At 46.9% G+C, this 27,831-nt stretch overlaps 1 protein-coding gene across 1 annotated transcript in view; it reads right to left on the bottom strand.

The window, feature by feature from the left end:
* Positions 1-21,825, bottom strand: part of MED12L (mediator complex subunit 12L) — a 317,602-nt gene extending 295,777 nt beyond the window's left edge. Inside the window, exon 1 of the mRNA XM_068545632.1 lies at positions 21,727-21,825. Coding sequence (XP_068401733.1) covers positions 21,727-21,825 — 99 coding nt within the window. The remainder of the gene's footprint in view (positions 1-21,726) is intronic.
* Between the last annotated feature and the right edge of the window lie 6,006 nt (positions 21,826-27,831).

Below are 27,831 nucleotides of genomic sequence, written 5' to 3'. Positions count from 1 at the left end.
CTCTACAGATCCTCAGTAACACCTGTGGGCCTTCTCTGCACCTAACTCCAGCCTCGACTCAAAACACAATCACCGGGCTTCCCTGGTGGCGCCGTGGTTGAGAATCCGCCTGCCAACGCAGGGGACACGGGTTCGAGTCCTGGTCCGGGAAGATCCCACATGCCGCGGAGCAACTAAGCCCGTGCGCCACAACTACCGAGCCTGTGCTCTAGAGCCCGCGAGCCACAACTACTGAAGCCCGCGCGCCTAGAGCCCGTGCTCCACCACTGCAATGACAAGCCCGCGCACTGCAATGAAGAATAGCCCCCGCTCGCCGCAATGAGAGAAAGTCCGTGTGCAGCAACGAAGACCCAACGCAGCCAAAAATAAAAATTAATTAATTAATTAATTTTTTCTAAAAAACCACAGTCACCTAGGATGGGCATTAAACCCCTCAAACAACCAAGCTCCACTTCCCAGCCTCACTTCCATTCTAAGTATTAGAATCACAGAGATCTGAGCTTGAATATAGAGCCTTACCTATCATAGGGAACAACGTAAGTGACCTCTCTGCACCTCAGTTGCTTCAACTGAAGTAAGACAAGAATAACTCACAGGGCTGAGGTTACATAAGATAAAATGTACAGAGTTTAGCACAGTGCCTGGCTGGCCCCATATTAAGTGCTCCATAAATGGTGGCTACTGGCATAAAAAAGTTAGAGCTTTGTTTTTTAACTTACATTTAATCTACTTGACTATTATATCCCTTGCCACATTCATTGTCTTTTCAACCTCTACGCCTTGCCTGATGTCATTCCCATCCCCTGGAGTACAGCACGAAATCTCTTGCCTTCTTCAAACCCCAGCTCAGGGCTTCCCCTCATCTGATCAACAAATAATGAAGTATACATCACTGTGCTAAGTACTGGGGATTCCATAGTGAGCAAACTCCAAGTGTGGTAAATGCCCCAAAGAGAAGTACTACCTGCTCAGAGCACACATGATAGGGGCTTAACCTAATCTGAGAACTCAGAAAAGATTCCCTGAAGAAGTGGCCTTTGAGCCAAACTCTGAGTCTGAAATAGGAGTAAACTAAGTTAAGAGGAGGACCCTTACAAAATAGCAAGGTTGACATTTTGCGTGAAGTGATATAATACTAACTCTACGAAGACCACAAAAAGTTAGAGATGTATATTGTAACTGCTAGCGCAATCGCTAATAAAAATAAAATGTAAAGAGGTAAACTAAAATGTCAATAGGTAAGTTTAAATTATTTTTAACAGAGTTTAATAATCCAGAAGTAAAATGGTAAATAAATCGAACCATACCAATAATTACATTAAGTGCTAATTATATGTTAATGGGTTAAGATTCCAATTAAAAGACAGGGATTGCTAGAATGGATAAGGAAGCAAAACCCAGCTACATGCTGCACTTTAAATATATTAAGACAGAGAGGGTGACAGCAAAGGGATGGAAAGAGATATATACCATATAAATGATGAACTTAAGAGGGCTGGAGTGGCTATATTAATACTGGACAAAGTAAACTTCAAGATAAAGAGCATTATCAAAGACAAAGAGGGGCATACCATAATGATAAAAGGGTCAATTCATAACAACAATCATGGGCATTGGGTGCCCAACAAGAGACAGGAAGAGCGTGTGTAAGGTCTGTAGGCCTGGGAAAATGAAAGAAAGAATGCTGTCAGGGCAGGATCAAAGGGACGCAGGTGTGAGGTGAGACTGGGCAGTGGGTGGGGATAGAATACACAGGGTCTTGTGAACCAAGTAAAGGACTTCTATCTTTACAAGAAGAGTAAAGGGTTTTACCCACACACCTATAGTCAATTAATCTTCAACAAAGGAGGCAAGAATATACAATGGGAAAAAGAGAGTCTCTTCAGCAAATGGTGTTGGGAAAGTTGAACAGCCACATGTAAAAATCAATGAAGTTAGAACACACCCTCACACCACACACAAAAATAAACTCAAAATGGCTTAAAGACTTAAACATAAGACATGACACCACAAAACTCCTAGAAGAGATATAGGCAAAACATTCACCAACATAAATCATACCAATGTTTTCTTAGGTCAGTCTCCCAAAGCAATAGAAATAAGAACAAAAATAAACAAATGGGACCTAATCAAACTTACAAGCTTTTGCACAGCAAAGGAAACCATAAACAAAACAAAAAGACAGCCTACAGAACGGAAGAAAATATTTGCAAACCATGAGACAGACAAGGGCTTAATTTCCAAAATATACAAACAGCTCCTACAACTCAATAACAAAAAAACAAACAACCCAATCAAAAAATGGGCAGAAGACCTAAATAGACATTTCTCCAAAGAAGACATACAGATGGCCAATAGGCACATGAAGAGATGCTTGTCATCACTAATTACTAGAGAAATGCAAATCAAAACTACAATGAGGTACCACCTCACACCAGTCAGAATGGCCATCATTAAAATGTCTACAAATGACAAACGTAGGGTGTGGAGAGTGTGGAGAAAAGGGAACCCTCCTACACTGTTGGTGGGAATGTAAACTGGTGCAGCCACTATGGAGAAAGTATGGAGATTCCTTAAAAAACTAAAAATGAAGTTGCCATATGATCCAGCAATCCCACTCCTGGGCATATATCAAGACAAAACTATAATTCAAAAAGATACATGCAACTAACACAACATTGTTAATCAACTATGCTCCAATATAAAATAAAAACTAAAAAATAAATTAATTTTTAAAAAAGATACATGCACCCCTACGTTCATAGCAGCACTATTCACAATAGCCAAGACGGAAGCAACTTAAATGTCCATCGATAGATGAACAGATAAAGATGTAGTACATATATACAACGGAATATTACTCAGCCATAAAAAAGACTGAAATAATGCCATCTGCAGCAACATGGATGGACCTAGAGATTATCATACTAAGTGAAGTAAGTCAGAAAGAGAAAGTCAAATACCATAGGACATGACTTATATGTGGAATCTAACATATGACACAAATGAACTTATCTACAAAACAGACCCACAGACACAGAGGACAGACCTGTGGTTGCTAAGCAGGAGGAAGGCAGGGGAAGGGATGGATTCGGAGGTTAGGATCAGCAGATGCAAATTATTATATATAGATTGGATAAAAAACAAGGTGCTACTGTCTAGCACAGAGAACTGTATTGAATATCCTTTGATTAACCATAATGGAAAAGAATATGAAAAAGAATGTATAGGTAGATATGTATAAGTGAATCACTTTGCCATACAGCAGAAATTAACACAACATTGTAAATCAACTATAATTAAATAAATGTTTTAAAGAAAAGAGTAAAGTGTTTTATGCAGTGGGGTGACACCATCCAAACCGAATAGGTCCACAGTGGGGACAACTGATTGGAGCTGGTCAGACCAAACAGGAGGCCTGGGGGCAAGGGGATTGGGACGGGTTAGAGGCTCTCTTAAGAGGCGAGACGTGAGAAGACGGTAGCTAGGACCAAGATAGAGGCGGAAAGAAGGGAAAGCATGGAGGGATATTTATTACGGGGCTACTCAACAGGGGTTTTGGTAACATGCTGGACGGAATGACAAAGAGTGAGGTTATCAAGGATGTCCCCGGATTTCTGGGATAGCAAGAGCTCTTAAAACAGCGTATAGCGGTGTTAGGGGATTTTTTTGGAGGGAAGAGGAACAGATCACAAGTTCAGTTTTAAATGTAACTTTGAGGTAACTGGCAAAACAAGATGTTTCTTTCAGACATTTAGAAGTCTAGAGTGCCCAGAAGGTAAGGTCCAGTACCAGACCAACCAGGGACATGCGGAGGAGGGTCTAGAGACAAGCCCTGCAGGCACTGAATTGTGTACCCCGAAAAGACAGGTCAAAGTCCTAACCCCTATACCTGTGACCTTATTTGGAAATAGGGTCTGTGCAGCAATAATCAAGTTAAGGTCATGCTGAAATCGGATGGGTCCTAATCCAACAGCACATGGCTAGTGTCCTTATAAAGGAAAAGACACAGAAGGAAGACGGAGGCAGAGGTTGGAATCATGCTGCCACAAACCAAGGAAAGCCTGGGGCTCCCAGAAGCTGGAGGAGGAAAGGAATGATCCTCCTCTAGAGGTGTGGCCCTGCCTCCTCCGGCACTGTGGGAGAATTTCCATTGTTTTAAGCCATCCAATTTATGGTATTTTGTTTAGGCAGCCCTAGGAAAGTAAAAAAATCCAGGTAGGAGAGGAAAGAGGGGAAGCTCTGCCCTATCCCTCATAGCAAGACTACCCTCTAAAATCAGGATCCAGGCCATTTGGCAGCAGCAAGGGCCTACAACGCAGAGTCGACTATGGCTGAGAAAAGCAGCATCACTTGGCTCTGTATAAGGGGACACCCCGGCGCCCTGCATCACAACAACAGGGACTGATTTCTGTTTGGATCTCTTCTAATCGACAGGTCACTTAACAGCTGTTTGAGAAGTTTAGGAAAAAAAAAAAAAAAAAAAAAAGGCGGGGTAGTGGGCTGTTTCCCCAACGCAGCCAAAATGCTTGTAAGAGGAGGCACTGCCACCAGCCTCCTGAAGACAGAGCCAGACTGACTCAGGAGAGGCAGGACTCCCCTAAAAGGCCACCGAGCATTTCCCCTACCCCCACCAACATCTCTAACATCAGGGCCACATTTGCATGGAGGCCACATCTGAAACTCAGGTCTTTACACATCCACCCTTGTCTACACGGCTATTAACATTCACCCCCACCCAAATCACACCTGCAGGCCATCAATCACTAACGGTGGGGACTCAGACGAACCCCAAAGGATATGAGCTCAACACAAAACAGCAAGTCCTATCTTGCACACCTGTACCGAGCAGCAGGCAAAAGAGAAGAAAAGAAAATCATGGTTCTAGTAATACTACTCTCTGGCCTTTACGCAGCATATTCACGCCTGTCTTCCTAAAAGCCAAATGGCTCTGGCAGGATGGGTGCCCATTTACAGGCTGAGAAACTGAGGCTGAAGTGGGGGGGGGGGGGCAGTGAAATGGTTAAGCGGCCACGTGAGAATCAAGCCTCCAAGAGGTCCAATGTGCTCTCCAAGATGGTGAGATCTTAGAGGAGATCAGTATGATTCCAATCAACCTCAACTAGAATCCTGGCTCCCTCCTTTCCTGTGAAATGGAGATCCACCTACCTTCCGTTGTAAAGAATAAGAGGAAATCGTATGTGAGGCACTCAGCACTTTAAAAATGGGCTCATGGGAGTTCCCTTGTGGTCCAGTGGTTAGGACTCTGCACTTTCACTGCCAAGGGCCTGGGTTCAATCCCTGGTCAGGGAACTGAGATCCCACAAGCCACCCGCTGCGGCCAAAAAAAAAAAAAAAAATGCTCATCACGGTCATTATAACTGTGATTTTTCACCAGGCAGCACATCCAGGCCCACACCACGCACCACACGTCCGGGGATTCAGCCACTCTCCAAAAAGCAAATGGGAATGTCCACCGAGGAGGATATGCTGAACACACGAGGCTCTGGGGGCCCAACTCCCCATGAGAACCCCCCTCATCCTTAACCATGAGACAGGCAGGTCCTCCCCCTCCACTGAAAGTGGGAGAGACTTTGATTCAAATTACCTCCAAATATACTTAGCATTTATTCCACTCTTATCTAAATAATTGTAGCCTATTAATTCATATTCAAATCATCTTCAAATGCATGTCATCCTCTGATATCAAACACCTGGATGTGGCTCTCAGGAAAATTGCAGGAAAACTGCCAGAGAAAACTACTTGAACTTTTAGATTTGCATACGCATAAAGCAGGAAAGGGGACTTAAGGTGTCCAGAGTTGATTCTGCCCAGAACTGTATTTAAGGCAGCCTCAGGAGACAATTTTCTCTTTGGATCCCCCATTGCTCAGGTAAGTCACCGTCCCACACAACTCATGCATTGCAGTCGCATCTTAATGTAAGCTCTTCCTGTAAATCATATTTTTCACTTAGTGCTGAATCTGCCTCCCACCGGGCTAGGTGATCTGAGGGCAGAGAAAACAAACTCAAGCCATGGTTTCTGTCCTCTGAAGTTAACTGTCCGGTGGACTGACGCACTGTGCCCCTTACCTGGCTCCTTCTGTTTACTTCTACCCTAGGCGTAACTGCATCCCTGACCCCACGTGCCTGCAGGAAGGCGTGTTGTGCGATTTCCACCAAATGAACTGCAAATTCACAAAGAGGAAAACCTCTTGGGTGATAGGGATGGAACGGGCGCCGGAAAAATCTAGTAAAACTGCAGAACACCCTTCTTCCTGCCTGGGAGGGGGAACAGAGATTGGGAATGTCTCTTCTTTGCTGGTGGTGGTGGTGATGTTGTTCATTTGTTTACCCGGAAACAGAGAGGCGAAACCTACAATTTTGAACCAAGAAAGCAAATGTCCGTGAGCCCACCTCCGAAAATGTAGTCCTAAAAGTCAACCTCTGTTAACACCTCTCAGCCTCCGCCCTTTTTATTTTCGGGAGGCTTGCTCATTCCCACCTCTTCCATGGAGCTTAGCCAACCTTCCAAGCAGTTCTGGCGGTTCACCGCCACCAAAGCCGCCCGTGGAGGGCTGAATGACAGGTATTGAAGGCGAGGTTTAAAGCATGGGACGATAAACCAAAAGCCCTTTGAGTCATCAGACCTTCCGCAGGGTGAGTGAGGTGAGCGGGGAGGGGTGGGAGGGGAGGGGAGTCCGAATATTCATTCCAATCTAGCCATCAGGTAATTCTAGATACCTGCCATATCTCTAAAGACTGAGCACAAAAAGGTGTCACTTTGAGATGCTCAAGCAACAGGACCTACTACCATCCCAGGTGAACAGTGTCCAAGAAATCGAAGCATTTTCCGAACTCCCCTCTCCTTCATTTCCTTTGACCGATTTGTCACCGACCACCAGTTCTTCTTCTCCAGTCCTATTTAAAGCCCAGATCTGTCGGGCTCTTTTTACTTCACGCTTTGGTTACTACAGCCGCCTCCCTCGCAGCCTCCCCGACTCCACTCTCTCCCCATCCGGATTTATTAGGCATGAGCTAGTGAGACAAATCTGACAGCGGGTCCTCGTGAACTCGTCACCACCCCCCCCCACAACCGCAACCCGCCAGGACTCCAGGACTCCAAGCCCCATCTGCAGACACTGCCTTTTCCCCTCCATGCCTCGCTCATCCTACCTTCAGCTCTTTCTTAGGAAGGAAAGGGTACAACCTGCCCCGACTCACTCGGATCCTGCCCCTCACACCTACATCCTCCAGGGAGGCCTCCAAGTATTCCAAGCCTCTCTTTCCTGAACTCACGCAGCATTTTTAGCCACACTATATAGACAGCAGAATGGTTACAGCACGGGCTCGGGAGTCCAATTCCAACTCCATCACTATGCAGCTAAAGGACCTTGGGCAAGTGAAGTGACCCCTGTGACCGCTCTCCTGTGCCTCAGTTTCTTCATCTGTAAAAAGGAGATAAGAGTACCCACCTGAGAGGTGTTTGTGAGGCTGGCATAAAACCAAACATGTAAAGCACTCAGAATCACCAACACAATCAACGCTGTCTATCATGATGGAACGTGGCACTTTATACCCCATACTGAACGTATACATTATTCCTCAATTTTAAAATAAACGAAAACCAATGCATTAGTCATTTTTAAAACCGTTTTATGTGCGTCAGTGAGCCAGATGTTAATTTCTAGAGCTGTGCTACTCAGAGTGTGGTCTGAAACTGCTACTGGTCCTGAACAAGAATAATATGCAAAAATTGAGAGTGAGTGCTCGGGAACTTTCATAGCAACTTGACATTGCCACTACATTCAAGCAGCATTTCATTTTTCTAGTAATTCATTTTTATCATACATTTATATCAGTCTGCAACAGATTGAAAATTAATTTTAAAGAAACTTGTCCTTCACCATAGATATTTTGAGAAGCACTGTTCTAGAGGGGACAGAAGCAGACTTCTATTTCTTTCCTACACACCCACATCGCTGAGTGCTGTAGGAGGCACATATCAAGTACTAAGTAAATGGAAGTATAACTTCACAAACATTTCGATGATTTAATAATGACTTAAAAGCAGATCTCATGTGAGTAGTCGAAATGTAAATAGTGTCTCCAGTTCACGATCATTTTTTTTTCCCCCAAGGAGTTGACATTTAGTCTAAAATTGACCAAAGAGTGAAAACAGCTCTGACCCCAGAAATACTTTCCATACTGTCTACTAGCAGCACTGTGTAGAGTTTTAAAAAAAGAAAGAAAAAAAAAAACAAAACAAAACCCTAAGCAATGTCAATATTAACCTTCCTCACAGAACTCAGGAGAAATATAAATTATTTAGCACTGCCTTGGACATAGTTTTGATAGAGCCTCTCTCTATACCTTTATGTAAACCAGCATCTTAGCAAAAAATTCAAATGACGCTTCAGACAAAATACATTTTTCTTAGTTCTTCCCTGCTGCCAATGCCTTAAAATGGTCCTAATCTCAACAACCTCATTAGATTAATCCATGAATGAAATGGCTGGAAAAGGAAAGCAGCAAATTCCACCAAATTTTAGTTGACAACAAGGCGGCATTTGCGTAGCTGAGCTGTGGCACGGTGGATGTGGGTTGAAGGCTGAGTTAATTCTTGCCGAGGAAAATCTTTGCACATTCAAACTAACTCTGGAAATGCTTGTAGAAAATTAAAGGTAAACAGGGAGTCCTGTATACGTCCTTTCTCAGAGGCAGCAATGTGTAACACCACATATAAGGTGTCACTCCCAGTGGGACCTCAGTCCCCTGGTCCCAGGACCAGGTCAGCCTTGCTCCAGCAGATAGCCCTCTCTCTCCAGCAGATTTAATCTCTTCCTCTCCCTAACTGTCCCCAAAATCTATAGACATGTTCAAGTTGAGGATTCAATACACTCTTGCTTTATTGAACTACTTGCAATTCCTCCAAAGATCGTGTCCCATTTCCCATCTCGGTGCCTTTGCTCATACCCTCTGCCCAGAAGACCTTGTCATCTGAAAAACACCCACATTTCTGAAGACTTTTCTAATCCTCAAGAGAGATGACCCCTCCCTCAATGGTTTCCACCACCACACTGAATGACTTCAGGGCTCTGCACACAGGACTGTCATCTCTCCCCGCAAAGTTCCTCAACGGTAGGAACCATGTCTTATATTTCCTGGCATCACCGTGCCCTGTACAGGGCTTCTGAGAACCATTTGCTAATAATGACTGCCCCGTTACCAGATCCAGTCAACAAATATTTCTTTAACCCCTACCATACCCCAGACCCCCTCCCTGCCTCTGGTTATCAGTGGGGGGTAAAAAGGACATCGTCCTTGCTTCATGAAACCTACGTTGGTTGGAGGACAGAGCAGAGAAGAAAAACACAAACTGTGCTGAGTGCTGAGCTGCAAATCATCACATTGCAGTGACAAAGAGAAGGCAACCAGGCAGCAGGAAGCACACGTGCAAAGGCCCTGAAGAGGGAAACTACCAAACTAAGAGGCGGCCAATGGAGATGTTAGCTCTCCCTTTGGACCACTCATCACCCCCACACCTGTCTCCCTAACAACTCCCCTCCTCGGAGGTCCTGCTGCCGGTGTCTAGAGTCTGCCTGCTCCTCCCTCTCTCTGCACACGCTCAACAGGTAATCGCAGCCATGACTTCAACTAGCCATGCACAAATCACACCCAAATCCAGATCTGTACTACTGCTCTACAGTTCAACCTGGATTCCCCAGAGGCACCTCAAATTGAAAATATTAAAAAAAATGAACTCATTCTCTCCACTCCCCTCGCCTACCTTCCCACCCTTGGAAAAAAAAAAAAAAAGTTAACAAGTTCTTTCGTTCCCTATGGCATGTTAGTTTGAGGACCACTATCAATCATCTACCTACCCAACTGTGTAAGCCAGCGTTCTCCATTTCAAAGACCTCTGAGGTTCCCAAGAACCTTCCAGCTACGTATTCGTGAGACCAAATTTTCTTCATATCCTTCAATCGAAACAACATACTATAATAGACTAAATGGAGAACTAGATGTGAGAATCCAGACAGACATTAAAGAGATTAGATTTGCAGAAATGTAAAATAATGCCACTCTTTCCACAATTTTTTTTTGATTTGGAAAAATAGTTCTTGTTCGTAAAAAACATGTGAAACATGAAATTGGTTTATTATTATTTTTAAATGAATTAATACATATTTCTAAAATTTCTCAGGTCTAATTTCTAATATGGTAAATACTGAGATATAACTTACATGAAAGCTCTATGGCATCCTAAATAAGGTTTATTATAAAGGGGTCCTAAGATCAGAAAGTTTGGGAACCACTGGCCTAAGCTAAAAATGTTGGTATAGCCTTGTACTCGTCCGTCCCTCTCACCAAACACATCCATTTTGCCACTTCTGCCGCCCCAATAACCTTTCTCCTAAATTCTCTCCTACTCTTTCTTCCCAAGCCCAGGAGGCCAAAAGGATCCACAAGAGACATCCCAATCAAATCCTGGAACCTGGGAGTGTTACTTATTTGGAAAAAGCGTCTTTATATATACACTACTATGTATTAATATAAAGTAAATAACTAATGAGAACCTACTGTATGGCACAGGGAACTCTACTCTCTGCTCTGTGTTGACCTAAATGGGAAGGAAATCCAAAAAAGGGGGGATTTATGTATACGTATAGCTGATTCACTTTGCTGTACAGCACAGACTAACACAACACTTTATTTATTTTTTTTTTTTTAAAGATTTGTTTATTGATTGATTGCTGTGTTGGGTCTTCGTTTCAGTGCGAGGGCTTTCTCTAGTTGCGGCAAGTGGGAGCCACTCTTCATCGCGGTGCGCGGGCCTCTCACTATTGCGGCCTCTCTTGTTGCGGAGCACAGGCTCCAGACGCGCAGGCTCAGTGGTTGTGGCTCACGGGCCTAGTTGCTCCGCGGCATGTGGGATCTTCCCAGACCAGGGCTCGAACCCGTGTCCCCTGCATTCGCAGGCAGATTCTCAACTACTGCGCCATCAGGGAAGCCCTAACACAACACTTTAAAGCAAATATACGCCAAAAAAAATGAATTAAAAAAAAAAAAAAAAAGGAAAAAGTGTCTTTCCAGATGTAATTAAGTTAAAGATCTTGAGATGAGATCATCCTGTGTTATCCAAGTGGGCCCTAAATCCAATAACAAGTGTCCTTATCAGGCACACCCAGAGAAGAACAGACACACAGCGAAGGCCATGTGAAGACGGAGGCGGAAGTGAGACAGATGTGGTCACAAAGAGGCCAAGGGATGCCCGGAGCCACCGGAGGCCGGGTGCGGAAAGGAAACACTCTCCCCTAGAGCTCCAGAGGAGTATAAGCCCACCAACACTCCCTTCAGACAGCCGGCCCCCAGGGCTTCACCTCCAGAGCTGCGAGAGAATTTCCATCGTTTTAGGCCACCTGATTTGTGGTACCTTGTTATGGCAGCCACGAAAACCTAATCCACTGCCCCCCCACCCCTGACCAGGCCTGGAACATCCGTGACCACCTAGCTCGTCAGTCTTTCTGCCTCAGTGTGACCTTCAGAAGCACCGTCCCTTCAAACTGAGACCCTCATTCATCTTAAATCTCACTCCCCTAACACCCTTGAACGGCCACCTCGTGGCCTCCACACGGCGCACAAAGGACCCCGTAACTTGACCTTTCCTTCCCACTCTGACCCGGGGGCCCCCTGCACGCCCCACGCCACACCTCAGGCTCACAGCACAGCCCACGTTCCTCCTGGCCTGTGACCCCTCACACCACACCCTCAGCCCCCCCCCCCACTGCTACGCACCCTCCAAGTCCAAGGCTCAAAGTCTCCTCCTCTACCAGGTCCTGTCAAAAAGCGGGTCACTCCCGCTTGTCTCCACAGCACTTCGTACATTCCCCTCGAATAACATGGGAAACACTGTATCCCGTATTTATAGGTCTGTCACTCCCTCCAGACCAGGGTTTCTCAACCTGGGAACCACTGACGTTTGAGTGCAGATAAGCCTTTGCTGTGAGGACTGTCTGAAGTACTGGAGAATGTTAGCGACGTCCCCTGACTTCTGCCTACCAGATGCCAGTAGCAGTTAACACGTGCGCATGCACGCACACACATACACATGCACGCACACGCATACACATGCACGCACACGCATACACATGCACGCACACGCATACAGGCACCCGTAACTGGAACAACCCCAAATGTCTTCAAACACTGCCAGTGTCCGTAGGGGGTCACCCCAGATGAAAACCGCTGCTCTGTATTGAAATCTTCGGGGGCCCAGGACCATATCCAATGCTCTCAGCGTTTGTTTACACTTTCATTTGTAAAAGACATTTTGAGTCCGAGGTTTGGTCCAGGCACTGTGCTCAAAACCAGAGACAGGGGAGGAAATACAAGTCTTAGGCCCTGTCCTCATGAAGCCACAGCTGGCAAAATGCCTACAAGGTGCTCAATAATAGTGACTGAATGACAGAATCCGTTTGGCATGCGTACATATAGTCATGCTTCCTTCGGAACATGGAAAATAAAACCCAGGGGCTAAAATTTTTCTCCTCTTCTCATGCCCGAGCATTTCATAACTAAGGGGGATCCCTTTGTATACAGAATGCCATGTAAGTGTCACTCCCTGGAAGTGGGCAACTGGTACAGCTTGTGTGTTTGTATCTCCAAGAGACCTACCCATAAATAAAGGAGAATCTCAACCAAGAAAATGAAAACTAGACAGGCTCAATCCCCAACACAGCCCACAAAGGCCAGTGCCGGAGCTACGTGCACCAGAGGCCACGGACAGGGCTGAGAACCTTCCACCAAAAAAACAGGACGACTAGAGTGCCTGAGCTTCCAGAGTATTCTTCCCTCTGCCCAGGAGGCACCACACAAGGTTCTGGCAAGCTCTGAGAAGATCAAATAAATGGCTAGCTGAACAGTCCCCAGCTCTCACAGAGGCACTGGGTGCCCTAAAATGCAGAGTAGTTCTCATTGCCAGGGCAACACAAGGGTGTTTACCAGAAGCGGAGGCTGTGTACAGAGGGGAGGCCAAGTAAAGCTGCAAGAACAAATCAGGGCACACAAGTGCTTGGCCAAGATCTGCCTTAACGAGTCACTTTAACCTCTCTGAGACTCAACGTCCACTTGTACTGAATGAGGAAAGTGAGAGCGACCTACCTCTAAGCTCCCTTCTAGCTCTAAACACATCTGGTTTCCCCCCAGAATGGTACAGACCCACAGAATCTCCCTCTCCAAACAAAATGCAATAGGGATCTCCCTCCCTTCCCACCAAAACTCTTTCTGCCGGAAATGGAAACAAATAAAGGAGCCGTTTCCACATCCCCTCAGCTTCTGATAGGCACTCTGCAGAATTAAGCACCGAACAGACAAGATGCAGGTGATCTTTGTCTCTTGCTGTACTCATGAAGCCAGAGAGTAGGAGAGTTCTGGGAATGTATATTCTCTGGGAAAAAAGGCTCATGCTGTGATGGTTTGAGGGCGACAAAATATAAATGGGAAGTACCATGACAACCTTAGAATGCTTTCAGACACAAGAAATTGACAACTGGTCCAACAATGGTTTAAACCATGTGGACATCTCTTGTTTACCTAACAAGAAGTCCAGGGAGAGGTGGTCAAGGTCAGTTCAGTAGCTTAACAATTTCATAAAGCCACTGAATCACCTCCTCTCTTCATCCATAGGCTCACGACCTCATGGTAACAAGACAGGTGCCCCAGCTCCAACCATCATATCCTCTTATTAATTTTCCAAAGACATGGAAGTTAAGGAGCTATCAGGGCACTAAGAGAAGCCACTCTCTCCCTTGCCTGTACTTTTTTCAGCAAGGAAAAATATTCTTCTCCAAAAAGTCACAAAGCAGATTTCTATTAAATCTCTTTAGCCAGAATTCAGTTATATGCTCACCCCAAGCTGCAAGAGAGGCTAAGAAAGTGGGGATCTGGCTTTAAAATATTTTTTTTTTTTTTTTTTTTGTGGGAAGCAAGTAGGGGAAACAGGGATAAGAATGATGGTAAAGTAGCCAACAAGGCATCTGGCACATACAACCATACCCAGCACTGTGTGGGGAAATGCTTAACAACCAGCTTTCTAAAGAACTAAAACAAAACAAAACCCCTAATGCGTAGCATTTGCCAATGTCCTTGGTGTAAATACTCCCTTGATGCCAAATTTCAAGTCACCAGCATGATATTAACCAGCTCACAAAATTCCTGAAATATTAATAATCAGCTGGTACCACTGAATTGATACCTCAACATTTGGTAAAAATTAAGTTTACAATGCTCCTTCCACATTCAAAACACTCTAGATGACTAGGTATTATTCTCTCCAGCTCATAGGTGAAGAAAATGACACAGCACCCCAAATCACACAGCTTAAGCGGCAGGGCTGGAATGCTGACATAACAGCCCTAACCCAACCTCATCACAGCTTTGACAGGTTACAGGTGCCTATACCTACACCTCAAGATCCCTCTGCCTAAACCTCAGCTAAAGGGGCTCTAGCTTGGTTTGGAACCAACAACAAAGATGCACTCCTGTAAACCCAATCAAAGTTACCTAGTAATTATTAAGTTACTTCCTCCAATGACACTGGTAGTGCACATTTATTGTTACAGTGGAGAATACAGATTAGTGCAAAAAAGAAAATAAAAGTCACCCCTACACCCACCCTCAAGAGAGAGCAATTGTCTACACGTGGGTGATAATCCTTCCAGATTACGCAGACATATATTTTTAAAGTAGAAATCATGCTATTGGGTAACATAATGACACTCTTCTTTTTAATGTAAATTTTTCAAAACAGAGAAATAGAGAGGACTGTATCATGAACTCCCTTGCTGCCATCACCCAACTTCAGAAATCCTCTAAAAACAATGAAAAGTCCAAGCGTTTCCACGTTCCCTTCTCAGACTGGAATGTGTAGGAGGTAGGCGCCTCCCTCCACACGTCCCTTGGATTTCTCCCCTGCCTGGCCTTCCCCACTCAGACTCGGAGGTCAGCCCTTCTGCAGGCTTAGTCCACCAGCTCCTTTCATCGCTGCCCAGAGAACACTGGGGAAGGGAACCTGTAATCATGCTCACTCTTCTTATGGGTCCCTCTACCTTCTCTAATTCCTAGTCTGTCAAGAAGCCTCACAGCTGGGGCTCAGAACCTCACTAAAGGAGAGTTTCAGAAGAAATACATCACAATTCTTTGGAATTGCCAACTTCCACTTACTCCATTCTCCCACCTCTGCTTTATTTTCACCTGGATGGATATACACCCCTGAGAGGCATTGCTAACTGGTTCAGCTAAAATCCTAGGGCTCTGTTCATCCTCATTTTCTCCCACTTAGTGCCCATCCAAGGCAGTCTGCCTTCCAGACCTCACTTCCTGGTCCTCTGTCTTCCTAAGGAATCACATTTTATCTCTACGGGTGCCAGCCTAAGTGAAATATCCGACAGGCTAAAGGATAGTGGCTGCACCCCAAATTAACAGCTTTACATGAGTCCCCAAAGAGCCTAGTTGAAAGCCCAGGCCCAAAGTCAAATATAAGCTCTGTAGCCCCCAACAAGTTCAAAGAACATGCTCATGGGACAAAGCAAGAACTGCTCCCCTGAGCCCCAAGTTTAGCCAACTGCACACAGAAGGGAGCTGTGGATATTTCAAGCCCAAGGCATGGAATTCTAGTCTGCCATAAACCATGTACAGCTGACAAAAAACAAGCCCATGCTGGGAACCATGGGTATTAGAACAGAACTTCATGGGGAACAGTAGCTAAATGCATTTGCACTATACTAACACTTTGAATAGTGTATTTGTCTAAAGACTCCAACACATCAAATAGTGGGGAGCAGGTAGGAATAAGGGGGGAGTCTGGCTTACAGTGGTCGCTATAGGCAAAGACACAAACTAAAGCAGTGGCTTTCAAAACTTCATGTGTTTGGGAATCACCTAGAAAACGTGTTTAAAATGCAAATTCCTCAACCTCCTTCCCAGAAATTCTGACTCAGCAGGTCTGGGGTGGAGGCGGGCGCATTATGGCGGCATTTTTAAGGAGCATCTTTGACAATGCTGCTGCAGGTGTTGGCAGCCCCTGAGAAATGACAGCCACTTGAGTTCCTCCGCCACAAAGTTTTTGTGGCAACACTCCTGTGAGCAGTGGAAGAAGCAGGGCCTCTGACCCAGTGCTTTTTACACTGGTTCTGGCCTAAGAGTCTCAGGAGGAATCAGTTAAAAACACAGAGGTCCCTCCCAAACACTGCTATTCAGGGAGGTCTATGATGGGACCCTGGGGCCAGCCAATTCATCTCAGGGGGAAGCTTTCTCCCTAAACATCTCTGTCTTTTGGTGCCCCAGGCAACTGGTCAACCTGCCCTCTCATCCCGGGCAACTTCATCAACATCCTCCCTCTCAGAGATTATTAAGAAACAAATTTTCACCGCCCCTCCCCCCAACCTCCCCAGCTGTCACTAAAACAAGCATTTAATGTTTTAAGGGTTTTAGATGCTAACAAGAAAACAGGCGTTACCAAAATAAAACAAGCATTGGGACAGTTAAGAGTTATAAATACTCATAACTGCTCGTTAAGAGTTCTGTCTGCATTTTATTCATTTCTTCAAGAACTATTTACTGAGCACCCAGTCTCATCCCAGGCACTAGGCAGTTCACAACTGTGGACACCACAGACAAGCCCCTGCTCTCCTGCAGCTTACCTCCTAGTGTGGAAGGAAGACCAGGGAGAGGATAAGGATCCTAATAAGGGAATTTCTGACAGTGACAAGCACCACAAAACATATGAACACAAAATAATGAACTAACAAGGATAAGAGAAGATGGGTTACAAAGAAGGCCTCCTTGCCAGCTAGTCTCTATAAGTAAATGACAGGAGACATGATCGCAAGGGACAAGATCCTAAACACTAAGGAACTGGGCCTGGTAGGAGAGAGGTGGCCAGTGGTCCCACCACACAGCCAGGAGGCGGCTAAGCAAATCAGGAAGGGGCCAGATCTCCAAGGGCAGGGTCTTGTGGATGTTACAAGTATAATGAAGCCCCGGGGTCATTTAACAAGGGAGGGGTTATACTAATAGTAGCTGGCCTGTACTAAGCACCGTTGGCGTGCCAGGCACCATTCAAACCTCATTTTATCTTCCCAGCAACCCCGTGAAGTAGGAACAAATAAGTAGGAACCCCCACCCCCCCCCCCCCGATTCCACAGGTCATATCTGAGTCAAAACAGGCAGTGATAGAGCCAGACCGCAAAGCCAGGTGGTCTGGCTACAGGCAGTGGTTGTGGAAGTGACCAAGGGGCAGATGGGCGGGGCCTCGAAGGCCTAATTCAGTAGGGAGTTTGAGTTCTATTCCAAGTGTGATGGAAAGCCACTGGAGGGGGGCTGAGACTTTCTGACTCGTTCCTTTAGATCTAAGAGAGAGGACAACTTCTGGGGAAAGCCCACCGTACCCTGGCTGAGCCGGCTGCTAGACCAAACTACTGCAAATTCAGCCACACAGAGATGTCTAACCCTGCCCTGCCTGGGTTGGGAAGAGCTCTCCAGCCCCTGCAGAATTGGATGCCACCTTCTCTCTAGGTTAGTATCTCAAAGTGGGGCCCTGGACCAGCAGCATTAAATCACCAGGATCTTGTTAGAAATGAAAATTATGGGGTCCCACCTCAGCCCTACTGAATCTGAAAAACTCGGCCATCTGTTTTTAACAAGCCCTATAGGTGTTACACATTATCTGCATGCAGCCATCCCCACCCCCATACCCTCCCAAATCACGCTCTACTTGTCCTTGGGCAGCCTCCGCACTGCACACCAAGCCATCCTCCCCTCTGGACCCTACTGGCGGGGTTCTATGGCTCCTGATGCCTAGAAATCTCACTATTGCCCCAACCTACTTTTCTAACTAATTTGATTTCCTAAAAACATTGACTATTCAGCTATCTAGGCCTCTTCTACCCTGGAAGTAAAACTTCTCTTCGTTTCTACTTCTAGAGTTTAATTCTGCTTTCAGCCTTGTAGCCTCCAAAGTAGACAGCAAGGATAATTTCTGCCTTAACCTAGACTTGTCCTAACACCCCTCAGTCGCCAGATTTCTCTTTATTCATTCATTCCCACTCTCATTTATAAATTCCTACAAGTATCCACGCCCTCAGCATCCTAGGAACTAACTGCACTAGGTGCCAGGTCCTTCAGGGACTCCTAAACAGCTCTCATCCCTGCCCTCGTTTCTGACCCATTAGTGGGGGGTTGGGGGCAACATGCAAATAAATACCTAATTACAAATTATCTACTTATACTAGAAAGGCCTCTGAGGAGGCCGCTGGGCTGAGACCTGAATGACGAAGAAGCAGGCCTGACGGTAGTTTAAAACAGCAAATGTTTGCGTGCTGAATCCATGCCATACTCTGGTCTAAGTGTTTTATGTTTATCATCCGTATAATCTTCCAACAGCCCTAAGGAGCAGGTAGTATTCTCATCCCGACTCTACAAGAGGGGATACTGAGGCACAGGGAGAATAAGGAGTGTATGTAAACAGCAGAGCCAGGATTCAAAAGCAAGCACACTGGCTGCACAGCCTACCTACCCTCCTAACCACAGGATTCGGTGATGAGAGCAGGGTGGAACGGTGCGGGTGCGGGTGCAAAGGCAGACAGGGCTCCAGGCAGGCAGAGTAGCACATGTAAGAGCCCCGGGGCAGAGAAAAGTCAGACTGAAGCAGAAAGGAAGTCGAAACTGGGGAGCGGTGAGGTGAAACTGGGGAGCGGCGTTGGACTAGAAATATATTTGGGGAACGGATGGGACAAGATGTGCTGACAGGTGTATTACGGGGCGTAAGGGCGAAGGAGGCATCAAGGAGAACTCACAGTTTTCTGGTGCCCTATTTTCAAGGCTTGAGGACAGAGGGTAAAGTATTATAACACAAGACAACCTAAAGTCCTGTGGAGCGCTGAGGCACAGCAAGCTCTCAAATGAGCGGACTCTGTCGATCAAGCAGGTTAAAGCTTCCAGTACCCCCCCCACCCCACCCCCACTTCTCTACAGGAGGTCTTCATTCAAGGGTCCCATCCTGTCCCCCGGGAGCTATTTTCCAGAACACTATTAGCCCGGGTTAACAGCAGTAAAAGCTGCAGCTCAAGTAATAAGAATAGCTTTACCAGGAGGAGGGTTTTTCTCACAAAAATGTAATGCATTTAGAACCAGGGTTCTCAAGTTTTTCTAAACAGCACAATGATACTAATTTACAAATGAGAAGTGATGCAGCTTGCCCGAGGCCACACAAATGCAAAGAGGCTGAACCAGAATCCAAATCCGGGTCTGCCTAACTTGGAAGCCCACACTTCCTCCATTAAATCAGCATTTCCCACAGTGTGGGACAGGTCTCTCTGATGGAATACACCAGTGGTTTTAGATGAACTTTTTAAAGTTTTAATACTTATGGTCTTGTTTCAATATGAATAATCATATATATGTGTATGTAACATCAAATAAATAAAAATTTTAAATGAGATATATCCATGACTTGATATGAATTTATAGATATATATATCTCACATCAAATCCATGACTTCTTGTGTATTACTGCCTAAGAAACAGAAAAAGTTTCCTAAAAGTTAAAGAAAACATTAGAATAAAAGTACAGGTGATAGAGGGATAGGAGAGAAATCCTGAGGCGACACATAAATAACTGAAGCTTGTGAAACACTGCTCGCCACAGCACCGCCCAAGAACAGCCAAGCGCCTGTTCCATGTTGTATTCAAATCTAGCTACAGCCACACATAACTCTGACTCTGCTCCAGAGGGATAAAATGTTGGTTGCCTCTGGGGCAAGGGAATAACATCAGAACAACACAATTTAGCATAAATCATCCTTAGCACAGTACTGGTCTTGACATAAGATACTGTTTTGGTCATCCAACTCCTCTGCTGATTCACCACACACCTTAAGTCAGGTAAGCTTTCCTGGGCCTCAGTTTCACTTTGTCCAAAGGAAGTTACAAAAAGCAGGCTCTAAGGTCACTTCTAGTTTTAGAGTTCCATAAAATGTCATAAAGACCCTAAAATCCAAAAGTATTTTTTTCCAGAATCATAGAGGCCCCCAACCCTTGAATGAGTGTCGACCTGAGGAATAAATGATAAATAACCCCACAAGGCATCCCAGGCCCCCATCCCTTAACTGGGGAGATGCTATCAATTATGCTGCCCTCTGGAAAGATGTGACAAAAGACATTAATTACAAGATGATAAAGATCAGCCAATGTCCCTGTCCCCACCAAAACTTTAAGAATTTTCTGCCACAAATGTTTAAGTTATTAACTTTCTTTATACTTGGTTGTTAGTGTTTGTTATTTCGTCTGTAACAATTAACTTTATTCTGGGTGGCAGTAGCAGGGAGAGAAATGGGTAGGGAAGAAATCTGCAAAATCTCATCAAACGCCTATCCTCATATTAAGCCTCTGCTGGGAACCACCTGTAAAACCTTCCAAGCTTCGATGTGAATTACTCCACGGATGTTCGAACATGTTCAATATGCTAAACCTCTAAAAGGAGTCGTCACTCCTTATCTTTCAGAAACATTATTAACAAAACAGTTTAACCAGAACAAGCATTCTTCCTTTTTTATTGAAATAGATACATTCATCAAAAGGGAAGTCTTAAGGACCCTCCTGGCCTTCTTTACAAAGCCCCTTCTGAGATGTCAGTAGGCCTGTAAACTTTTAATAGAAGGTTTTTAGGTTCCCAGAAAGAGAAGTTTTGAACTGTGCTCACTACATGTTTAGCTGAAGACAACAGAGGATGGGTGGGCTGCAGCTGGCAAACTCAGAAAGCACAGCTGGGTAGCAGGTGATCTTAAAAAAAAAAAAAGCAAATCCCTGGGCAAATTGCGTAGTCAGGGGTGATCATTATAACTGGAGAGTTGTTACATAATTACTTGTTAACTACTAACAAACATATACAAGGCTTCAAAATGCCATGGTTACTCTAGCCATCGAAGCTAGTGTATCTAGTGCAAGAGTCAAGATTCCTCCAATTAATTTCATTCAAAGAAACAAGCAATCCCAGGACCTATTCCCTTCCAAGGTAACCTGACTGCCTTTACATATACAAAACAGCCTCCAGCAATTAAGCCAATCGCCTCTAGGGATGAAAATCAGTGTTTCCCTTTTATATTGATTTTTAAAGGGGAGAGGGGAGACAGAAGTACGTTGCAAGAGCTAAATATTCATCACCTCGACAAAAACGACTTCCACTCCAAACTGGAAAATTTGAACAGAAAAGGTCTTCCGCCACCCCACCCACACCCGTCCCTGCTCAGCCGGCGCAGAACCCAAGACCTGTGTCGGATGCACTGCATTCCAACATTTTTCAAAAAGTTTACGAGGCTTTACCGAAGCGGCGGGGAGAAAAATAAAGCACGCAAAAGCCGGGGAGAGGGAGCAGGAGGGTTTCCGCAGGGAAGAACCGGGTGAAGCGCCCGGCTGCGCCGTGCAAGGCCCGGTAACGGGGAAGCGACCCGGCACCCGGAGAGCGAGCGCCCCCGTGGCGCGCGGTGACTGACAGCCGCTCGGTCTCCACCGCCGGGGGTCCCCCAGCCCCCCAGCCCGGCCCCCGCCGCCAGTCCCCCTGCCCACCCTTCCCCCGCAGCGCCAGCAATGCCCGCTGGGCCAACTTGGCCCCGGGTCAGCGCTGCGGAGCGCGACCCCGGTTGCCGGGGAGGCCGCCGGCGCCCTTACCTCCTTCTGCTTGGGGTCCTGCGGGTAGACGTCCGGCGGCCCGAGCCGGGGGCGTTTCAGCGGTCTCTGCTCATAGCTGAGAAGCCCGAAGGCGGCCATGATCTCTCATGTTAACCGGCGAAATGAATGAGAGTTGGAGCTGGAGCAGCCGCCTCTGAGCACCAGGGAGCAGCACTTTGCAGACAGACTCCCTCTCCCCCTCCTCGCTCGCTGTGGCGCTGCAGGCAGGAATAAAGCAGGTTGGATGCTGCCGCTGCCCGGCACGCAGACACGCACTGATGGGGGCAGCCTTCGGCGGGCACCCTGCTGCGCTGGAGCCCCGGGACGCACCGCCAACGGAGGGGCTGGAGGTCCGCCTGGGTCCTCCGAGGCGCCTGCCTCCTGTTCCCCACCACCCTGTCCCCAGGGGGAGGAGCAGCTGATGGGAACGTGTGACTTTTTTCACCAATGGACCTAAACCCACCCCAGCCGGGCGCAGGGTGGTGGTGGGGGAGGGGCACGGGGGGGGGGGGGGAAACTTTTCTTGGCGCCCCAGGCAGGTGGCTCGAGTGCTCGCCCTAGGCGAGGGTGGCCCGCCTACCCGAGGAAGAGACTGCGGAGCGGCCCGCCCCCGCCCCCTCTTCTACAGCAGGGACCCTTCCCCCGCCGCCACGCGCCCCGCAGACCCCGCCACCTGGGCGCGGACCCGGTTGGGAAGGAGGGGAACAGGCCTGGAGGGGATGGGGGCGACAGGGATGCGGACGGTGGGGAAGCGGCCGGTGCCTCCTAGACGCCCGCCGGGCTCCGGTGGCGCATCCGCGGCTCCGGTCCCCTCGGCGGCTCCGGGCAGGCGCCGAGGCGCGCTGCTAGCGGTCGCAGCGGGTGGAGGGGGCCGTGCTCACGGTGGCTCGGGGCCGACTTAACCCTTTGCTGCCCCTCCAGGGGCTGGGGAAGTGGGGGTGGTGAGGAGGGCTGGCAGCGAGTGCCGACGGGGGCAGCTAGCCCGCGGTCATCTCGGGCTCCTCCAACCCCCCGCCCCCCCCGGCCGCGCTCCTTCCCCCCTCCCCCCGCCCCCAACAGTTTACCTGTTGGTCCCCGGCTAGTGGTCAGGGGCCGCCAGCCGCGGCGGCACTTTGGCGGCCGCAGCCTCCACGATTCGGGTTGGGATGGGGCGGAGGGGGGGGCCGGGGGGGGGAGCGACTGGATTTGATCTGATTTGTAAGGTATCAGTCTCGGCCGGGCGAGCTCCGGGGACGCCGCGAAGTTTGCCACTGTCTGGGGGCGGCGGGCGACGCCGGCTCGCCGCCGCCGGCGTTCTCGCCCCCACGGCCGGGGAGCGCGAGCTTCCGAGTTGGCGGACGGCGGCGCGGCGGCCGCACTGAGCATGCCCAGCTCGGCGGCCGGACCGCGGAGGAGTTGGCTGCGAGCGCGCTCCGATCCGCCTCTCCGGGTTTTCGCGGCTGCAGAGCGCACAGCCCGCGGGCCCGGGCGCCAGGGCTGGCCCTGGGGTGTATCTGGGCGAGGGAGGGGGCGCCCCCAGGACCCCTCTCCCGGCCGCGGGCTGCGCTGTCCGCCTCGACCTCTGTTAAGGTCGCTGTCCCCGTGGCCTGAGCCGGAAACCTCACCTGCGCCGGGTGTGGGGGGGGGGCGGGGGAGAATCCTCCAGGGGAGACCTCGGTGCTCCAATCCGCCCGCGCTCCCCGCTCGCTTTGGGGCGTGGGCACCCAGATGCTGGGCCACCTGCCGCGAGCCCTGCGAGACCGGAGCCGCGGAGGCGGGCCCGGTCTGTCCCGAGGGACCCCGCGGGAGGATGCGCCCGCGCTTGGCCAAGAATGATGGCTGCCATCTATGGAGCCCTCGCTTCATGCCAGGATCTTGACAGTAAAGGTCTCTGGTCCTTTAAAAAAACAAAACAAAACAAAACTTACAAGGTTTTACTGTACCCTTTTTATAGATAGAGAAATCGAGTCAGCTTAGGAAGGCCCGGTGACTTGCTCAAAGTCGCGAAGCAAACTCTGCCTGATCCCAAGTTTCTGATTTATTCTCCACGACTTGGAATTGGAAGGAGTGGGTTCCTGAACTGCCCTTGCCTGATAGGGTCAGGTTCCCCATACCCTGAGGAATTTTCTGACTCCTATTCCATCCTCCATAAGATGGTGCTAGCAGAATCTAACCCAAAGCCTTTGTATAGCGCCAGGCACATAGTAGGTGCTCAGGAGATGCTGGCTAAATCTGATTATCTATCTACTTACCTCTGCTGACTTTAAGCAAGGGGGGCAGGGGGGTAGATAAGCCATCGCAATATGATAGGAGGCTAGTTCTTAACTCTTGACTCTGACCTATTAGCACTTCCCAAAGCAGCTGAGGCCAAGTCAGGCCCGTAGTTTTTGGATTCTTTACTCAATCTGAGCAAGTACTTTTAGAGAACAGTTACTTCCACCAAGAGGCATTTCCTGACCACCTTCTGCACCCTCCCCCAAGGACTTCTCTTCCACTAATACCTTGGGTGTAACTTCAAGGCTGAACTTGCCCTTGGGATATAGGTATCTGTCAAATCTAACTTCCTTGCTTGAGAAACAGGACAGTTGTCTAACTTCGTTAGGAAAATTGTCAAACATACCAAAAGGCAGAAGAAATGGCATAATGAACCCGCAAGTACTCATCTCCCATCTATGACGATTAGAAAAGTTTTGCCATTCTTGTTTAATCTCCCCCGCCCCTAACACAATGACACACACCGGAGAGGACAGTGTTGTTCACTGTTGCAACTTAGGTACACAGCATGGAACCTGGCATATGGTGGGCGCTCAAAAAATGTTTGTTGGCTGGTGGGACGGGTGATTGGGTGTGTGAGTGGGTGAGTAGGTGTGTGGCTGGGTAGATCACTGGTGGTACTATACTTTGGGGATCCTTGTGCTGACACACTAGTCTGGTTGGGAGATGTAACCTAAATTCTTCCCTTGGAGTATCTAGATGACAGCCTCCAACTGGCTTCCACAAAGGAAAAACTTTTGAAGCACTCAATATCGTATCTAACCGTAAAGATTTTAAAATCAAAACAAATTCATAATGTGTCCCTAGTGCTTGGGTAAAAGGGAAAGGAAGAGTTCTCTCCCTGTTGGTCTCCCTTCTTAGTTCCTTCCCTTGTTTTGAGACGGTCTGGCATGGATGCTTTGGCCCTCTCAACATTTAAAAAAAAAAAAAAAGAGTGACAGCTTTAGTTCGCTGAGACACTTCCTCCAAAATCATCTTTTCGCTACATGGACTTCCCAAGGATGTTTGGTCCCCTCAGCCTGACATTTGCACTCTTCACAATCTACTGCCATCTACCAATCCAACTTTTTCTCCTTAATCCCTCGCCCCAGTTAGCTCTCACTCCTATTTCCAATATGAAATTCCCAGACCCTTCATTTTCTGATAGCCACCTAAGGACAGTCCTTAGAGTCTGGACTCCTGTATGAAGCCCACCCCAAACTCTTGAGGCACAAAATCATCCTTTGGTTCTTTCAGTACCCTAAGCACTTATTTTATTTTTTTTTTCAGCAGGTTTATTGAAAAATAATTGACATCCATCACTGTGCAAGTTTAAGGCATACAGCATGATGCTTCAACTTACATATATTGTGAAATGATTACTGCAATAGGTTCAGCTAACATCCATCTTTTCATATAGATACAATAAAAAGGAAAGAAAAGAGGAAAAAAATTCTTTTTGGGATGAGAACTCTCAGGATTTACTCTCTTAACAACTTTCCTATGTATCATAGAGCAGCGTTAACTATAGCATCACGTGGTACATTACATCCCTAGTACTTATTTATCTTATAACTAGAGGTTTGCATATTTTGGCCACCTTCCTCCATTCCCCCATCCCCCTATCCTCTGTTTCTGGTAATCACAAGTCTGATCTCTTTTTCTATGAGTTTGGTTTTGTTTTGATTTTGTTTCTAGATTCCACATATAAGTGAGATCATACAGTATTTGTCTTTTTCTGTCTGATTTCTCTCACTTAGCATAGTGCCTTCAAGGTCCATCCATATTGTCACAAATGGTAGGATTTCCTCATTTTTTAAAGGCTGAATAATATTCCACAACAGCTTTATCCATTCGTCCATTAATGAACACTTAGGCTGTTTCCATGTCTTGGATACTGTAAATAGTGCTGCTATGAACATGGGGGTACAGATATCTTTTCAAGTCAGTGTTTTCATTTCCTTTGGATATATTCCCAGAAGTGGTCATTCTCTTCTTTTAATACCTCATCATTTATTGGCATGCTTTCACACTTGCCACACAGACAGTCTTCTTCCCATCCCCACCATACCCTCTCACTCTCCTTCCATTCCAGAGCTAGTCTTTAAGCTCACTAAGGCCAATTAACACGGCTTAACATAAAGCCACAGGGTCTCTGCCATGCTTGCATTTCCTTCACAGTGCCGGTTAACACAGCAGATAGGCACAGATTCTTGTCGAATAATGTGTCTCATTTGCTGCTGTTCCTATAAGGGACATCTTATCTTTACCTGTCTAATGACTCTCCCCTCCCCGGGCCTGGGAAAAGTTTGCATAGAACATGAATTGATCAGAGAACACCAGAGGCTCCCCGGAGAGGCCCCAGCCTCAAAAGAAGAGATGAGTTCAGGTACCTGAGGAAGTTTAGGACAGCTGGTGAGGGAAAGGGACTGAAATGTGGCCAGAGAAGGAGGAATTACAGACCATTTACAGCATACAGGACTTTATCCCCCAAGTATGAAGCTAAATCTCTAGGGCTGCTTTTGTGGGTTATAAAAAGGGGTGTGACCCTTTTTCTTGCATCACATCCAAGGACTCCTCAAAGATCCCTCAGCAACAGGAACGTGCCTAGCTGCTTCTGTTCCTTCTGCAAGCCTTGGTTTTCAAAATTCTACAAGAAGTCCCTCATAGTTGGGACCTCTTTTGTGCTCTTGGACAAAGTCCCTTTAAGATAGCTCACGGCTGGCTTTCTCTCCCTACATTTGGTCTGAGGAAATACACGGATGTCCTTTGCCTGTACATACTCTAGGGCAGGCATCTTCTCACCAGCCTTATCTCCTGGCCCCCATGGACACATTCTGCAAGCTACAGTTCCTTGCCTTGAAAGATCTCAAGTCTGGGTCAGAGACCACTTCCTCAGGTTCTCGCAAACTGCAGCAGACAGATGTTAAATGCCCAGGCCAGAGGTCCCCTCAAAGCTCTTTTCATGAGGATTGAGGTGAGGAATAACATTTCTTGGGTGAAAGATAGAGACACCATCATATTTGCCGAGCGGATTTCAGAAAATGAGAGTAGAGAATGGCTAGGAGCAGAAGCAGGGTGTTGACCCTTCAGAAGCAATGGTCCTATTGTCCCTATTTTACAGATTAACACTCGAGGCTCCGGAGGTGAAGTAACTGGCGCAAGGCCATTGAGTTAGCAAGTGGCAAAGCCAGGATGAAACCTAGATCCCTGTGACTCTCCAACCTACGCTCATTATTGTCAGTGTGCTACATGTATTAATTATCATTTACATAACACCTATAAAAGTGAACCTCGGAAGACAGGTCTGGTATAGGAGAAGCAAAACTCCCGACAGCTCACTCTGGCATATCGCATGCTTCCACTCAAGTGGAAAGAAGCAATTCTCAGTGTAGTGCCTGTAGGTGAAGTAATTAAAGTTGCTGGTTTTCCCCATGGGACTCATGCTTGTCCAGGTGTATGTATTACTGTGTTTTGTTAACAGATTGTCTAGAGGCAGTCTTGCCTATTTTCAGTTTTTCTTATATCCCCATTACATTTAAGTATATTTGTCCTGTGACTGCTTCTGAATCAAAAAAGAAAAAAATCCCCCCTTTCTTTCAGCCTCTTAAAAAAAAAAAAAAAAGGAAAAGTGAGAATGACTTGAGAAGGAATAAGAATATAGAAAAGAAAAATGGAGGATTCATTTGGGGACATTCCAACCAAATGGAGTTTTTAATATAGTCTTTAGGCTCCTTAGAGAAATATAAATAACGCAGACATTAAGACTTCCTAAAGCAGCACTGACAATAGAATTGTATTGCTAGCTAAATATGTACTTTTACATTTTCTAGTAGCCACATTAAAAAAGTAAAAAGAAATAGATGAAATTAA

This window comes from Eschrichtius robustus, chromosome 6 (genome assembly GCF_028021215.1).
Source record: "Eschrichtius robustus isolate mEscRob2 chromosome 6, mEscRob2.pri, whole genome shotgun sequence".
Lineage (NCBI taxonomy): Eukaryota > Metazoa > Chordata > Mammalia > Artiodactyla > Eschrichtiidae > Eschrichtius > Eschrichtius robustus.
Note: the sequence above shows the minus strand (reverse complement) of the source record. Positions and strands in the feature narration are given on the sequence as shown.